Raw genomic sequence first — 18657 nt, 5'->3', positions numbered from 1 at the left:
GACTTTGGGCGTCCGAGCGGCTGTGGGTCGCCGTCGCCCCCGGCCCGGGGTCTGGAGAGCGGAGATCCCCTCAGTGAGGGGGAGGAGGGGGAACCGGGCGCACCTGGTGACCCTGGGGTTCCGGCTCCTCCGCCCCGCGGCCGCGAACCCACCGCCGGAGGAAGTTGGTTGAAATTGCTTTCCGCTACTGGTGCTGGTACGAGGGTATTGTCACAGTAGCAGCAACATGTCGACTGGGGACAGTTTTGAGACTCGGTTTGAAAAAATCGACAACCTGCTGCGGGATCCCAAATCGGAAGTGAATTCAGATTGTTTGCTGGTGAGTAGCACTGTTCTCTTTTGCTTGTCGGAGGTTCTGTATTTATTTCCTTCCTCTTGCTTTCAGTCTGGTATCTGCAAAAGAAAGTTTCAGGTGTGCATCATCTTGGAAAACACCAAAATCTGGTGTTTTTCCTGAAGAGTCTTGGAGTACCATTGAAAGCTCATGCCGTCGCCCTATTTATCATTGGACTGGCTCTGCACTCTCTGAACTTTTAGCTCTGACTCAGTTCATCGTTACACAAAAGATACTTATAAACCTCTATTGCAGGCGATCATATAAAAAGTTACCACGTCAAAGTCATTACTACGTATATAGTTTGTTGAATGGCGATCTTAGTAATATTAATCCTTCCTGTCGGTTTGACAGTAAGGTTGGAAAAGACTGCTTTCCATTTACAGCTATTTAGCTCCTTAGGGGTTTAATTTTTAGACTTGTGACAATGTGGAATCGATATTGAGGAAGTGATTTTTGAACCAAAATGTCATAGGTGATTTGAGTCTGAGGAACTTTTTGCTGGACTATTATCCAAGATAATCCAAGATAACTGATGGTAGGTCATCACGATATTAACATCTTTTACAGTATTGTTGATTACAAAAGTACTGCACAGATATTTTGTCATAATTGCCTTTTTTGGTGGTGTTGTGCTTAACATTATAACTTTTGAAACATCCTGAGAAGTTTTTATGATATGAAAGGCCGAAACACTATTTAAAAAATTCTTCAGTGGTTGATAGCATGAATAATTAATTATCTGTAGATAACTGGAGTTCTTAAGTTTTTTCAATTTCTCCTAATACTAATAGTTGCAAACTATTTGTAAGCAAGTTTTTCTTTTACTGAACAACCAAAAGTTATGTAATAATCCTATTTTGGCCCAGACAAAACCACATTATCTTAAAAGTTTCAAGGAATATGTATATGGATAGTAATTTACAACCTTCTCAGAGAATTAATGTTAGATGTCCACAGTATTTGGGATTAAAATTAGGTGAATTAAATAATGCCATTCAGAGAAATAATACCATTTTAAAATCTCATCTTGAATCAGGAAAATGATGTAGATCATTTAAAATTACCATGCATTTCAGTTACTCTAAATACCTGTGTATATATTTTTTAACATATATGGATCTACAAGAAAGTTTCTCCCCAAAGCTTTCTAAATTACTCTAAACATCCTTGACTGTGAAATAAGAGTTGTGGGTTGTATGTTTGAAATGTCTCACCCACATTATGGATGCTCTTCATATAGAGAAACAAAAAAGAGGGTTGATGCTTAATACAATTGAAAACATTTTATTGAATAAGAGAGGGAATTAGAACTTATCTTTCTAGGAAGGATTTCTATGACTTTTAAGAAGTCTAGTTCTTCTTTTAATATTTATCCAATTTTTGTATATCTCTTGATTTTACTTTGCTTTTTGATCTCCTTATTCCATGAAGCAGTGTTACAGGGAGGGTTTAGTAGGAGTTTTTTTGGTTTGTTTTAGTTGTCTTCTAGCCTCTTGCCGTAGCTTCATTTGGTGGGAACCTCACAAATTTATTGAAATATGGAGGATATAAGGAAATGTAAGTTATGAATTCTTTCCTTGAAAGTCCAATCTATTTCGAAAAACAAGTCCTAATCTCACACATATACACAAAAATAAAGCAAAACACTTAACAGATTGAGAAAATATGTGACAAATTTCAAATGACTGGTATAGGTAATAAACACTCTTGGATATTGAAAGCAAGAACTCTGTGAGTTGAGAGAGCCACAGTATGCTGTATGCTGGATGGATAGGATTTAGATAGAGGGTAGTCAAAGGGGGAGTGGAAGATAACATGAACAGAGGGTGGAAACATGACGGGCTAGCACATGCTAGGGGAACAGAAGATAAAGTTGGAAGGATAGATTGGGGTTAGAGTGTGGAGGATTTGATTGCTAGGCTAAGGAGTTTAGATTTTATTCAGTATGTTGTGGCTATTAAATATTTATAAACAGGACTGTGCTAGGGTGAATGAAGATGAATGTGGTAGTTGTGTGCAGGATGGGTTGTGTGGAAAGAGACCGGAGATGGGGTGAGATTTGAAGTTTTTAAAAAAATTATTGTAATAGTCCAGCACTGATTGAAGCTCAAAATTGGGGCATTAGAATGGGGAAGGAGAGTTGATGGAATTTGATTGGCAGGGTTGGGGAGAAAGGGCAACCAAGAAGAATAGTTAGATGACTAAAAATTTTAAGCCTGGGTCATAGGGAGACTGGTGAAAACAAGTCAGGTTTGGAAATCGCTTGGGAAGAATTGGCAACAGATAAATTCAGTTTTTTTGTTGTTGTTTGTTCTTATTTTTTGTTTTTTAAAAGAACTTTTTTTGGATAAATTCAGTTTTATATTTGTTGTGTTTGAGGGGATAGTAGGACAACCACAAAGACATCTGTAGACTAGATCTGTAGATCTGTAGACTATTGGAGATATGAAACTGAGCTCATAATTAAAGATAACAGTTTGGAAATCATTTGCACACAGGTGCAAGTTGAAACTGATACAATGATAAAAGGGTAAAGAACAAAGAGGAAGAGTCAAGAAAGTAGGCAGGTAGTCATGCCCTCTCACAGTTAGGACAGCCAAGTATCTTGGAGCCCAAGACCTAAAAGAACATAGTCAACAGACATATTCCTCCATCCCCTTTTTTCTGTTGAGTTCCATAATTGCTTATTGATAGCTGTTGAATTTTATTATATTAATCTGAACTTGGTAAAGATTGAATTTTTCTTTGGAGGCAGAACCCTTTTTCCAGTTTTGTAGCATATAACATGAATTTTCTTTGCATGATTATTTTATGTTTATCATCAAACATTCATTCATTTATTCAACCATGCAGAATGACCTACCAGGCAGCTTCATCTTTTTCAGTGAGTCTGTTTTTACTCTTCCCTGTCTGGACTTTGGACATCTCATGTATTGTAGGAACAATACCCTTTTTAAATGGATTGACTTTCCCTATTATTTTGGCCTTTGTTGCTTTATTTAGCTGATACTTATTGAGTATGTATTATGTGCCATGTGCAACACTCAAGTTCTAATATTTTTTTGGTAATCTCAGAAAATAAAGTTGTCAAATTATGTTTTCTTGACTAGACCTACTCTTTTTTTTAAAAATTTAATTAATTAATTAATTTTTGGCTGCCTTGGGTCTTCGTTGCTGCCTGTTGATTTTCTCTAGTTGTGGTGAGCAGAGGCTACTCTTCGTTGCGGTGCGGGGGCTTCTCTTTGCGGTGGCTTCTCGTTGTGGAGCACGGGCTCTAGGCGCGTGGGCTTCAGTAGTTGTGGCTCGTGGGCTCTAGAGTGCAGGCTCACTAGTTGTGGTGCACGGGCTTAGTTGCTCCGCGGCATGTGGGATCTTCTCGGCCCAGGGCTTGAACCCCCTGCATTGGCAGGCGGATTCTTAACCACTGTGCCACCCGGGAAGCCCCTGGCATAAGTCTTTTAAACCACCTCACCCACAAAGAAAACAGCTTTTTTTGTTGAGTATTAGTAGTTATAAAATAATGTAGCTGGGAGAAGCCCTGATAAATGATTTCTTCAACTTTTTCTTGAACACATAATTTATTTTAAAAACCAGGTAAGCCCATTTTTCATATTGCAAATGTAAATGCTAAAATAGTCTGCAGATGCTAAAGTAATACGGTACCTATTCACTCGTTTCCTAGATTATCCAAATTATTCAGCGTTGGTTTTCTGTAAGTCAGATTCTTTCCAGTGTCCAAATGGTTCTCTTACTGTCCATGTTATAGTTTATAATGATTATCAAGAGCTGTTTTTCTTTTTCCAACTTTTTTTTTAAACTTTAGAATTATTTTATCTAAGGTTTGTTAACAATTTTTCAATAGCTTTGGATACCTCTGAAAACAGTAAGGAATGGAGTTTAATTAACGTTTATTTTTCCAGAGGCAAAAATGCCTATAATTTGTAAACTAAAAAGGAAAAACAAAGGCAGGTGAGTGGGAAGGTTAGGTATATATTTGTCTTGAAGTTTGACATACATTTCTTGAAAATAAAGCTGACTGTAGCATCTTTTTTTTTTAGTTTTTGTTTCTGACCTTTTTTTCTAGTTTTGTTTAGTTGGTGGAGGCGTAGCAATGAGTGAGTGGCATAGAGGGAAGGCAACCAATAATAGATGAACAGTGCATACTGAGTTCCAACACTGCTGTCCCCTTTGTACGTATTTGCTGCTACTGTCATTCATTAGTCTTTCAGAATGTAGAAGGCAAATGTAAATGAAGTTTTGAGTTTTTCCTCTTTAAATTCTCTTTTTCTGGGCTTCCTTGACCTAGTGCTTTTCCATCTTTACATTGCTGACTTCTTTTTCCTTCAGCCTCAGTCTTTGGCCCGTAATACTTAGCTTTCTCTTCACCTGTCTTGGAGAATTCATCCATTCTTATATCTTCAGCTGCTGTCATCTCTGTACCCATGATATCCAGGTCTTTATTTTTTAGTCTTTTTGCTGTTTTTGAATCCTAAATACCTGACTGCCTATTAGGCATCTCTACTTGGATGTCATATTTTTACTCAAATTACTAATATTCCAAAATAAGCTTCATGTCACATAACTTGCCTGTTTTGTCATTAACACTGCTAGTGTGCCTGTCACTCAAATGGAACTTTTGTTGTGTACTTTAACTTTGACAATCCTAGGTCACATGTTGGATTATTTCAAAAGATTGTGGCTAGCATTCTAGATTCTAGATTATTGCTGTATAGTCCCTCTGTGTGTCCTGCCAGTTGCATTGATCACATTTGGGGTTATATTACTGTTGGTGGAATGAAAAGACTTGAGGTCATTAAATCTTTGGGCCTTAAAGCTATATGCTTGCTAGTGTTCATAATTCATGAGTTAATGAGTGTTACCAGTATCTGTTGCATATCCGGTTAGTTTGGATCAGACTGTTTTGAGGTCATTCATTCAGCAAATCTTTGTGTAGGTTCTAAACGTGGATTCAAATGTAGGCTCTGTCGTGTACTTACCAGATGATTTTAGGTGAATTATTTTAACCTCTCAAAGCTTGTTTCATCTTCAGGAAAGTGGAGGGGTAATAGTACTAGATTTTCGTAAAGACTAAATAATGTAGACAAAGCAATTATCACAACATGTGGCATTTAGTAAGCATTTGTTAATTGCTAACTATTATTTTTGTCATATTTATAGTATTCCTGTTATATGCTAGTCACTGTGCTTAGGCTGGAAGTTGATATTTATTGTCTTCTCTAAGTGCAAAGTAATTTATCTGGTGCTTCAAACCATGCTTGTAAATTCATAATCCAGCTGTACTTTATTTGAAGTGTCCAAGCCAGTTGTTACTGACAATGGAGACATTTACTTCAGATTCAGTAGAATGAGGAGGGGCTTTTGGAGATTGTTTATTCATTTAGTCATGATTTATAACATACCTACTTTGTGCTAAGGGTTCAGATTGATAAAAAAGACAGTTGGGAGCTGGTTTACAGAGATTTAGTTATCTTACTGTCTTTCTGTGTGTACCTTATACTTTCACTGTTCTGTTAAACAGCCCTTCTTGCACTACAAGAACCCTGTGGGTGTATAGAGAGGTGGCTCAGAGTAATAGCTGAGACATGAATTGGGCCATTCATTAATCTCTTGAGTCAGAGCTGTTTTTAATCCAGAAGAAGGAACCACATATAATATTTTATAATGAACAAAGAGTAAATTACCAGTTTTATTTTATTTTATTTATTTATTTTTAAAATTTATTTATTTTTGGCTGTGTTGGGTCTTTGTTGCTGTGCACAGGCTTTCTCTAGTTGCAGCCAGCGGGGGCTACTCTTCGTTGCGGTGCGCGGGCTTCTCATCGTGGTGGCTTCTCTTGTTGTGGAGCACCGGCTCTAGGCTCGCGGGCTCAGTAGTTGTGACTTGCAGGCTCTAGAGCGCAGGCTCAGCAGTTGTGGCACATGGGCTCAGTTGCTCCGCAGCATGTGGGATCGTCCCGGACCAAGGCTCGAACCTGTGTCCCCTGCGTTGGCAGGCGGATGCCACCAGGGAAGCCCCAATTCCCAGTTTTAGATTAGATTTTGCATAACTTTACAATTTAGTTTTATTTCATGATTTTAAGTTTTGATGTGTTTATATGGTAAAAACTAGAGATTCTGATATATGACAGAAAGGCCCACATATCAGGAAATACTACATACGGAGTTCTGTTGCTGAAGATAGTCTAGTAGCTCCCCTTCCCCATGACCATCCCCACTAAAAAAGAGGTACATCCATTAGTTTAAGCCCAGAACATAGCTGATGAATACCCCACACATGTATGTACAAGGAGGTGAACAGATACTACTGCATTTCACAATGGAAAATATTTTTTAAAATATCCTGTTAGCATGGTATAGTGAAAAGTACACTGGACTGGAAATTCAGAGCATTGGCATATCCTTGTTTTGCTGTTAACTCTCTGTGTAACCAAGTAAATCTTTTTTCTCATCTGGGCTTCATTTTCTCCAATGAAGAATTGGACCATGTAGTTGCTAATGTCCATTGTGTCTCTAAAAATTCTGTAAGTCTTTGTTTATTATAATTCCATAAAAACTTAAAAAGTTGTGTTATGATTTATTATTTAAGAAGGAAAATTTTAAAGTTAAGTGATTTGGGGGTAGAAGTATAAGAATAGAAACCATCTTTGGTAAGTGCTATTTTTGCAACTAGTTCTACATAGCTTTAGAAGATCATCCTAAGATAACTTTTAATTGTTATATTTGGCAGTTATTCTTTTTTGCATTTGTGACTTGTGTCGTAATTGTAGGGGTTTGTGCTTTTTAAACTGAGAAAGTAGTAATTGAGTTACTTATCTGTATTTCCATTAAAATGTATACATGAACTAGTTTATTTTTCTAATGTGTCTGCCCTTCCTGTTTGGGATTGTGAGATGTAAGAGTACATTTTCATTATAGTTTCTAAACAGTTAGTAGGAACTTGAGTGTTCAAATTAACATCCAAAGTTTGATGTCTTAGGAGAGAGGTTGTCTTAAACATGTATCATATTTTAAAGCATACCCTAACCTGTGTCCCTCCTTTATTCCTATGTTTATTTTTATTATTTAATTTTAGTCTAGTGTTATTCCCATACCTTATTTATAGTCTTTATTCCATACTTTCTATACTGATTTTTGGCAAGAAATTGAAATTTTATCTTAGATTGTTCCCTGGAACTAATTTTGAAATAGTGAACTACAGTTAACTCTTCTTTTTTCTCTTTGCTGTTATTCATTCATTAATGAATAATGAATTCATTTATTCAGCAAATATTTATTTGCTGTGTACTGTGTGCTAGGTGCTCTGGTAGGCACTGGGGACCCCATGGTCAGTAAAAGCAAAGGGCTCTGCCTTCATGGAACTTACAGTCCCAGGAACAGGATAAGTTATGAGCAGATATGAGTGGGGTAAGGCTTGAAGGGGAGGTAAGAGATATGATCATGCATTTTCTCTTAGGTGGAGTATATTTAAAGACTTGTGGTGAATTAGTCTAAATGTATAATTTTCAGATATGTCTGTAGATTGTATGTACTGGATTCCCTTGAGGACTTGTTAAAAATGGAACCTGAGCCCATGCCCAGACAAACAAAGTCAGAATTTTGGGGGATGAGTCCTAGAATCCTGCATGAGATGTGGATTCTTAGACATGGTCAAGTTTGAAAACTATGGTTGTAGTGGAAAAAACATGGATTTTTGTTTTGTTTGGTACTTTTATAAATGAAAAATTTCAAACATACACCAGTAGGGAAAATAGCATAGTGAACCCCCATTACTCAGATTCAGCAGTTTTCAAAATTTTGTCATACTTGCTTCATCAAACATCCTTTTTCTTGCAAAAATATTTTAAAGCAAATTCCAGATATTGTCATTTCACCCTTACATACTTCAATAAACATCTCAAAAAATTTTTTTTCTTACATTACCACAATGGCCATTATCGTGTCTAACAAAATTAAAAGTACCTTGGTACCATAAACTCCCAGTTTATATTCAGATTTCTCTGGTTGTCTAAAACGATGTCTTTTTTGCAGTCGCCTTATTAGAATCTAGATTCAGACAAAGTCTACATGTTGCTTTTGTTTGTTAGGTCTTTTAAGTCTCTTTTTAATGTAGAGCAGTTTTTCCCCCATCTCCTCTATCTGCCACCGCCATTGTCTTGTTGAAAAAACTAGGTCATTGGTACCATACAGTGTTTCATATTCTGGATTTGTTTTGTTTGTTTCCTTGTCATGTCATTTAGCTTGCTCCTGTATCTTCCATGTTTCCTGTAAGTTGGTAGTTAGATCTAAAAACTCGTTTTAATTATTTTGACCTTTTAGTCAGGAGTGTTTCATAGATTGTATTTTCTTTTGCATCACATCAAGAGGCACACAGTACTTGCTGACCCACGCTTTTAGTGATGCTAAGGTTGACAAGTGTGTTCAGGTGGTGACAGCCTGAATAACTTGCTTTGTAAAATCCTTTAGTGTCCTTTCAGCTAATGGTTCCATCCATTTATAATTTTTAGCTGAAGCAGTTATTCATCAGGGAAAGCAAAATAATGGTTTTCTAATTATATCATTCCTTTCACATTTATTAACTGTAATTCTTCTGTTAAGAGAATATAAGAATTTAAGAATTTTTACTCATCGTCTATAGGGCTGTTTGCTTACCGTGAAATAGACTTCATAAAGTACAGGGCGAATGCATCAGTCTTTCTCTTTATTTTTATTTTTTTTGATTCTTTTTTTTAAAGTTTTTATTGGAGTACAGTTCATTTACAATGTTGTGTTAGTTTCAGGTGTACAGTAAAGTGAATCAGTTATACATACATATATATCAACTTTTTTTTTTTTTTTAGATTCTTTTAGTCTTTCTCTTTAATTGCCACTTTTCAGAGTGAGGCATTTTGGAGGTTTAGTGTGCTAGACATGGCACAAATTGGGTATTTAAGGGAAATTTAAGAAAGGGACTATTTACAAATGTATAGACAGTATTTAAGGAAATCAGTAGGGGTAGTGCAGTACCATGGGACAAGTAACAGTGGGGAAAGAGCTACTACCACCTTTAGGAGGACAAGGGAAGAGAGCAATTGGAAGGGTAGCTCTATGGAGAGAGCTTTCTGGCAGGGACTGTGGTTTGGTTTTTTTTTTTTTTTTTTTTTGTGGTACGCGGCCCTCTCACTGTCGTGGCCTCCCCCATTGCGGAGCACAGGCTCCGGACGCGCAGGCCCAGCGGCCATGGCTCACGGGCCCAGCCACTCCGCGGCACGCGGGATCTTCCCGGACCGGGGCACGAACCCGTGTCCCTTGCATCGGCAGGCGGACTCTCAACCACTGCGCCACCAGGGAAGCCCGGGACTGTGGTTTTAAGTAGAGATAGAAGCATGTTGATCTGTTAGTAAGGGAACAAGGGGAATATATCCCCTGCTGTTATCGGCCTCCCTCCCTACAGTCTCCTACTGTGGTCTCCCTTTGCCTAAAAGGCTGGTATGCAAAAGAACTCATTAATCTAGTCCATAAAGTTCAGCGGATAAGATATACCCAACACTTATTTATTTATTTCTCTCTTTTACTTTGTTTTTTATTTTTGGCATCATTGTGGAAACCATTAAAAAATATATTTGACGTGTTTCAGTCAATTTTTGTCATCTTTGCTATGCTCAGTTTGTCCTGTCTTTGACTAATGGGAGCCTCTTTACATTGACTCCCATCTTATTTGTCTATGATCTTAATAATCTTTGAGGGAACTTCCTTGTTTCTTGGTGTAATAAGATGACCAGGCTCATCTTGTACATACATTTCTTGCCCCAGACTTGGAAATCAGCCGTTTAGTGGGGAATTGGATGCTAGTACTCATTACTACTGGTTGAAATTGCTTCTTATCCTTGTTTAATAATTAGGGCTGTGAAATTTTATTTTTGGAAAGAAGAAAAAATACTTTATACCGATAATTCTAGTTTCTGTTTATCATCACTTTGTATTTTTTGCTTTTACATGGAAAAATCTTAGTTCTAATAACACTAACAGAATTACACATTTGTTTGATTTCCAAGAATGTGGGTATGATATAATGAAAGAAAAACTGAATGGTTGGTGGGTGATGGTGGGTGGGGTCTGACGTACAGAAGTGTACTCTCTAGTTGACACTGTAAATTGTAAACTGAAAAATTGTATGGCCTTGGACAGCTAATATCTACTCTCTGACTGTTGGTTTTCATTAGGAGTATAGTACAAAATTCACTAGTTGAAACCATCTCCAAACTGTCTTTAGATACGAGTGTATTTAAATTCCCAACCTTATTAAGAAATTGTTTTAGATATGTCTTCTATCCTTTAGTTGATTTTAAAATTTTAATACTTTAACAGTAGGACAAAGAAAATGTTTCCCTAATTTTTATCATCCACTTTAAAAGTGTTTACTCATCTCATGCTAATTGTATTTCCTTTGTTTATTTCTAGTAATATCTAGTCATGGAGGCAATATAGCATAGTGGTTGAGAGCATGAGCTTTGCAGTCAGACTGTGATTTTGAATCCCAACCAGGTCAGCCATTTAGTAGCCTTGTGAGTTTGGGCAAAATTCTTAACTTTTTTAGGACTCAAATGCTTACATCATCCTCAAATGAGATTAATCATACTCTCATAGGGCTGTTGGGAATATTAAATGTGTTAATGCTAGTGCATGTAACATGCTTTGCATAGTTCTCAGCCTTTAGTTAATGTTAGCTATCATTATCATCATCATTGTTTTCATTATATGTCTTCATAAATTGTTCTGGGAAAAAGGACTTTTGTGTTGACCAAGGGCATTATTATCCACCTCCCCACTCCACAGGCCAACTTTTTATTTAGTTGAGTGATCTTGGACAAGTTATCTAACTTCTTTGAGCCTGAATATATTTAATCTGCAAAATGAGAATCATGATAATATTTACTTCATAGGTTTAATCATGAGGGTTAAATGAAATAATTTATATGCAAGTGCTGTAGTTTCATCCAGGTGTTAATAGTTACTCCTTTCCTTGCTCTACCTTTATATTACAGATTTATGAAGGTTCCATTGTAGGTAGAAATACTAGTACTTGGAAACTTTGGAGAAGAGTAGAATGGGATTCTTTATTTGAAATATTTCTTGAATCTGATCTTTGCTTTCTTTTATTTCTTCCCTACTCAAGTCAAAATTTTCAACCCAACATTCTTGGGTTTAGTGGGACACCCTAGCAGTTTGCCCGTATAGTCCATACTGTATCTTTCTTTTTCTTAACTTTAGTGCTTTTGGTCATGTGGTCTTAGCTTCCCTATTTACTTAGTCTTAATTCCTACCATTCTCCAAAATAGACTGTATGTTCCAGGTGGATTTCCTCACTTTCTACAGCATGTTGCCTGCTCTCCCACCAGGCCTTATCTTTCTCTCTCTTTGAGTTCTCCTCTATGTCCTTCTCGCCAATTTTCTCATCTTTATAGTCTAACATAAGTTACAACTGTGTTATACTGTTATTTTCTCTTTTGAACTTCTATAGTACTTGTAATCTGTCTCATATAGTTTAGAACTTGATCAGAACTGTGTTGTGAGTCTATCTTAAGTGTTTAGTCTTACACCTCTCTAATGAGAATTACTAATGAGGGCGTAGTAATTTTGGACATTATTGTTCAATGAATACTTTTTGATTGTTGTGAATGATTATCTGCCCCCACCCCACCCCCCTATTCCCCTGTTCTTTCTCTCTGAATTAGTTAGGACGCTGTCAGTTATACGTGATAGCACTCAACTTGAATTTTCGTAGGCAAAAAGAATTTCTAGAGTCAGAGAAACCTGATCTCATTAAAAGTATAAAGATTCAGTTGAACTTCAATAAGAACTGGAACTTGGGCCTCAAATGGAAACAGGCCATTCTCTCTTTATTCTTATTCTTGCTTTGTGTTGTCATTCGCACTGTAGACTGGTTTTAGTCACTTGTGTGGAAGATACTGTTGCCCAGAGCACTGGAGTTTTATATCTAACAGCTTCAGCTTCAACCACTGACTTTAAATCTTGGAGTCTCAAATCCAGAGCTCTGGAGCAAAAGATGCATCGATTCAGCTTGGGTCAGGTGCTCACCCCTCAACTAATCTCTTGTGAGAAGGATCACATGAGAACTATGAGAATGGGGAGGCAGTTCCCAGGAAAAGAAGAGCAGTGGGGCAAGGCAGACTATAACATAGATGTTCCTTATACCACTCCTCCCTTCCCTCTTTTTTTTGACCTTGGCTGGATCGCTTAAACTCTCTTCAACAGCCTATTCTTCAGTCTGTGAAAGGGAGTTAATAATAATTTATTTCATAGGGTGAAGGTAAGCATTAAATGTGGTCATCTGTAAAGCATGGTTTGAAACCTCACAAAAACAATTGTGTAAGCTTATGATAAATGGCTGCCCCTAGGTCCCTTTTGCCCTTATGCCCTGTGCTCTTCTGCGCTGGCCCCAAAGCTTTTTTGTCTGTAGGAGTTTATCCTGCCATTCTAGGTTGTTAGGTGGTCTTTTGGAATTACCTGTCTCAACCCAGTCCCCCATAGCTTCTGTCATCTTTTTGAGTAGAAGAGAATGAAGTTATTAACCTCATATAGCTTTTCTCAGGTGGTTTTAGAGTAAATATTTATTATAATTAAATGAATTATAATCTAAATAAAAACAATGGGCTTATTTTTGTAATTGTAGCATTCATGCTCAGTCCCTGCCCCTTCCTTTCTTCTTATAGTAGTGGCAGAGTAGCCACTTAATTTAGTGAATTGAAAGCTAAGGGCCTATAGAGATTCTACTCCTTTTTACCTATATTAATTAGGAATCTTTATTGTAAAGGACTGAAAACTCAACCCAAATTAACTTAAACAACAAAGAATGTTTATTGCATCTGAATACTTGATAGGTAGAATCTAGCTTCAGGAATGTCTTTTTTCAGGGCTCAAATGATGTGACTGGGAGCTGGCTTTCCAAATCTGCTTCTTTAGTATTGTCTCCTTTCTCAGATACATAACTCCTTGTGGTTGTAAGGTACTTGTCATTAGCTTCCATGAGTGCTTGTTCAGGCATAGTGGAAGAAAAAGTCTTTTCTTCTAACCTTTAAATAGAGTTTCTAACTGATCTGTCCCACTAGATCACGTGCGCATATCTGAACCAGTCACAGTAGTCAGAAGAATGGTGTGATGGTAAGCGTAGGCCTCCATCATGTGCTCCAGTCTCAGAACTGGGAGTGAGTCGTCTTATTCCAAGACAGAGTATTAGAGTTGCATGAGGGAGGGATGGAAATTGGAATTCAGTTTCCAAGATAGGGGGAAATGACCTGCTGGGCAGTCGCAAACAGCAGTTATCTCCTGTATTAGATGGAGATTCCTCATCAAGAGAGACCCAAGTTATGATAGTTTATTCTTCCTTATTTTTTTTGTAAATGACCTTTTTACTAAATTGTTAAGTTATCTAACATTAGAGTTAGCATAAGTATTGTCAACTAGTTGCTAAAGACCGCCAACTTAAGACCACAGCTGGGATAACATTTGGTCCTTTAATGAAAGGATGCCTGTATGCTGCTTTGCCTTAGTGATAAGTCTTTGGGTAACTTAGTGAAAGATTTCCAAATGCCTGTTCATGGATTAACCATATCAAAACCAAATACAGATTCTGGCAGGCCTCACCACAGCCTTACTGGACGAGAATTGAAGTTGGAAGATGTAGTATGCTGAAATTTGTATTCTTAACAGAGTCTAGGTGATTGCATAGCCAGGTTTGGGAAGGACTGAGTAGTTGCCAACTAGCTAGACATTATGCTCCTGCATATACCTAATTTGGGAAGCTGCTGTGAGGAAAACAAAATAGATGGAAGTAGTAGGATTGGATAGAAAAGAACTTGCCTCCCTTTTAAGAAAGTATTTTCTCTTTTTAAAAATATGTTTTAAGAAAGAACAGGTTATATGAAAAAGAATGAACGTTTTCTGAAAAAGCTGGTTTTGTTTTAGTTTGTTTGGTTGATCTGATTTCAGGCGGGGCAGGAAATCAGATTTGATAAAGAATTCAAGTAGTGTTACCCTCAGTCATCATTGTAACTCCCCAGTACCTTGTTCCTTTGCCAGCTAAAAGGAAAGGACCTCCTATTTTCTTAGTACTTATGAAGAAATTGTTTAAATGTGAATAGGCTATGAGAGAATAGTATAGTATATTTAAAAAACAGATTTTTTAAAAATAAATTCGAAAGAGATAGGAAATTTACTGTTCCTATGAGATTAAAATTTTTTTCCTAAATGAAAACATATTTGAATTACTTAAATAGCTCGTGGGCTTCTGAGCTATTATATATTGAGATATTGATGCTCAACATGTAAGCTCCATGAGAGCAGGTATCTGATTGTCTGGTTCACTGATGTGTCACTAGTTCCACGAGCAGTGCCTGTCATATTTTAAGTTTTCAATAAATATTTGTTTGTTGTTGAATTACTAGAAAATGTTTTTGTTTGTTTCTGTGATGAAAGCCAAGAACAGCTGACATGAGGTTAAGAGATACGGTGTAATTGGTAATTTATTTAAATCTAAGCTGTATCTGTTCTAGGGGGATAATATATTTTAAAACTACAAGTGGTATGTATAAAGGTATAGGTGGGTTCCCCCATTCCCCAATATCTTTTGTTATTTATTTATTTATTTATTTTTATTTTTGCGGTACGCGGGCCTCTCACTGTCGTGGCCTCTCCCGTTGTGGAGCACAGGCTCCGGATGCACAGGCTCAGCGGCGAAGGCTCACGGGCCCAGCTGCTCCGTGGCATGGCCCCAGACCGGGGCACGAACCCGTGTCCCCTGCATCGGCAGGCGGACTCTCAACCACTGCGCCACCAGGGAAGCCCCCCAGTATCTTTTAATTTTGGATGAGGAACCAAAAGCCAATATATTCATTTTTATAAGACTTTGCACATTCATTATTTTATTTAATCTTTACAACAATCCCATGGGCTGGCTGATGCAGATATTATTCTTTATAAATTAAATTAAACCTTAGAAAAGGTAAGTGAATTGCCTGACATAACAGCGTATAATCAGTAACTGGCAGGCTTTCAAAGATCCTTCGTCTGTCGTATAGTGGAAAGAGCATCAAAGTTGTAGATAACATGCCACAAAGAGAAGTGTTTCCACAGTACTTAGGAGAGTGCTTTGTACACAGACTGCACAAAGTGAAAAACATTTAAATTGAAAAGTATGGGCATTGGTAAAGAATGGAGTGGGGAAGATGAGGTATGTAGTAGTAGGGAAAAGATCTTGCTAAGTGTTTATTGACTAGGTTGGAGGGGGAAGGTAAGTAAGTTCTGTAGTATTTTACTTCAGAAGCAGTGGTCTAGGACTTGACTGGGTAAGGGATGGGAGTCAGTTCTTTGATTGACTGTGCAGTGTATTTATTGCAAGGTTCAAATAGCTTTCTGCTAAAACGTAACTTTGTCGGATTTGACACGTCTGGAAAGTGAGTATTGGTAGGCAATCTAAGCCATGAAGCACGGTGATCTGAAGTAGAATAAAATGAAGCATGATGATTAATGACACCATCATGCACATTAATTTAACAGTAGACGGTAGTAACATTTTACTGAATTGGTATGAAATAAGATACGGGATAACTTTGGGAAAATGTTAAAAAAATTAATATCTGTGTATTTGGTGCAGGGATTACTGTCCTATAACAGAACTGAACATTTATCAGGGGCTGGGGATGGGCTAGGGGATTGACAGCATCGAGGTACAAGGGAACGTTTAGGGTGATGGAAGTGTTCTGTATCTTCATTGTGGTAGTGGTGGTGGTTATACAGCTGTTTGTCAAAATTCATTGAACTATAAACCTAAAAAGGATGAATTTTACCTCAATAAACCTGAATTTTTAAAAAAGAAAAAATACTTGGTGAAAGGATTAGTAGCCTATGACAGAACTAAACATTTATTTGCTACTGTCAGTAATATGGCCTTTGAATATGAGGGATGTGTCTGTGTGTGGCTTCACTTATGTATGTATGTGTCACTTGGGAAGGACCTGTGCTGTCTGAATTTTGAAATGTGATGATTGAAAAACAACTGGTAATATTTGTGGCCAGTGATAAAATTAGAGCTTTTATGTGGAAATTAGAATTTTGGAAAACTTGTATTTGCCACCCTGAGCTTGACAGCTTTCCAGTGCCTAAAGACTTTTCTCATGTAGTTGGTGGTGACATTAATAAATGTGACTTTTGAATATTGTGTGATGAAATGTATCAACATTTGGAAGAGCTCATAATTTTTTGGAAGAGCCAATATTTTCTCAATGACCAGTATTTTCTAAATGACCAATTATAAAATCACCAATGAGTAAAAGATCTACTCGAAGTACAAGATAGGCCATTAAATTTTTTTTTTTAATTTATTTACTTTATTTATTTTTGGCTGTGTTAGGTCTTCATTGCTGCACGCGGGCTTTCTCTTGTTGCGGTGATCGGGGGCCACTCTTCATTGTGGTGCGCGGGCTTCTCATTGCGGTGGCTTCACTTGTTGTGGAGCACGGGCTCTAGGCTTGTGGGCTCAGTAGTTGTGGCTTGCGGGCTCTAGAGCGCAGGCTCAGTAGTTGTGGCACACGGGCTTAGTTGCTCCGAGGCATATGGGATCTTCCTGGACCAGGGATCAAACCCGTGTCCCCTGCATTGGCAGGTGGCCTCTTAACCACTGCGCCACCAGGGAAGTCCGCCATTTAATTTAAATATTACAAAGTGAGCACAAAAAGTTCATTGATACAGTTTCAGATTCCATATTGCAAATGACTTTTTTATTTTTATTTTTTTAATGTGTCTGTGCCATGTGGCTTGTGGGATCTTAGTTCCCTGACCAGGGATTGAACCCGGCCCTGGCAGTGAAAGTGCAGAGTCCTAACCACTGGGCCGCCAGGGATTCCCTAATGAATTTGTTTTTAAAAATCCATTCTGATGATCTGTCTTTTAGTCAGTGTGTTATGAGTATTCCCATTTAATGTAGTATTAACGTGTTTGGGTTTGTCTCCCATTTTATTACTTATTTTGTACTTCTTCCCTTTGGTTTTTGTTCCTGTTTCTCTTTCTTGCCTTCTTTTGGGTTATTTATACATTTTTTAGTATCCATTTTAGTTTATCTATTGTGTGTGGGGTTTTAAAATAAATTTATTTTTTATTTATTTATTTTTGGCTGCGTTGGGTCTTCGTTGCTGCGCACGAGCTTTCTCTAATTGTGGCATGTGGGGGCCACTCTTCATTGCTGTGCGTAGGCTTCTCATTGTGGTGGCTTCTCTTGTTATAGAGCACGGGCTCTAGGCACGCAGGCTTCAGTAGTTGTGACTCAAGGGCTCTAGAGCGCAGGCTCAGTAGTTGTGGCACATGAGCCCAGCTGCCCCGTGGCATGTGGGATCTTCCTGGAGCAGGGCTCAAACCTGTATCCCCTGCATTGGCAGGCGGATTCTTAACCACTGCGCCACCAGGGAAGTCCCTGTGTTTTTGATTATATTTTTTATGCAGTTTTTTAATGGCTGCTGTTCTAGGGATTTCAGTATACATGCCTGACTTTTCACAGTATGCTACCACTTTTTAAGGAATGTAGAAACCTTACCACCATAAATGCCCCTTCACCCTCCCCTTTATGTTGTAGTTGTCTTATGTATTTCAGCTATACACATTGAAAATCCCATCAGAAAATGTTATAATTTTTGTCTTCATTGGTCAAATGTATTTTAAATAACTAAATAGGAGAAGAATAGGTAAATTTATCATTTTGGTTGCTCTTCTTTCTTACTTCATGTTCCAAGTTTCCTTCCACTATCGTTTTCCTTCTGTCTGAAGAACTTCCTTTATGAGGTGTTTTTTTGTTTGTTTGTTTGTTTTTTTAAGTAGTCCTTTTACAGCAGGTCAACTGGCTATGAATTTTCAGTTTTCCTTCCTCTCAGGCTGTTTTTATTTCATTTTCATTCCTAAAGGATATTTTCAGTGGCTATAGAATTTTGGATTGATAGTTCTTTCCTTTTGATATTTTAAAAATGGTGTTCCACTTCTTTCAGAGGTTTCACATAGTTTCTGGTGAGAAATCTTCAATTATCCAATTCATTCTCCCCCTGTAAGTAATGTCATTTTTTTCTGGTTGTCCTCAAGGTATTTTCTTTGTTTTTAGTTTTAAGCAGTTTGATTATGATGTGTCTGGAAGTAGGTTCCTTTGGGTTTATCCTATTGGGGTTCACTGAACTTGAATCAGTAGCAAATATGGGAAATTTTCAACCTTTGTTTCTTCAAATATTTTTACTGCACTAAACTCTTTCTCCTGTCCTTTTGGGACTC

At 37.5% G+C, this 18657-nt stretch overlaps 1 protein-coding gene across 1 annotated transcript in view; it reads left to right on the top strand.

The window, feature by feature from the left end:
• Nucleotides 1–226: 226 nt before the first annotated feature.
• Nucleotides 227–18657, top strand: part of ROCK1 (Rho associated coiled-coil containing protein kinase 1) — a gene marked incomplete at both ends in the record, with an annotated part of 149455 nt that continues 131024 nt past the window's right edge. The window contains one exon of the mRNA XM_079718169.1: nucleotides 227–319. Coding sequence (XP_079574295.1) covers nucleotides 227–319 — 93 coding nt within the window. The remainder of the gene's footprint in view (nucleotides 320–18657) is intronic.

Source organism: Hyperoodon ampullatus, assembly GCF_949752795.1.
Source record: "Hyperoodon ampullatus genome assembly, chromosome: 13".
Taxonomy (NCBI): domain Eukaryota; kingdom Metazoa; phylum Chordata; class Mammalia; order Artiodactyla; family Ziphiidae; genus Hyperoodon; species Hyperoodon ampullatus.
This window is presented reverse-complemented; position numbering and strand designations above follow the sequence as displayed.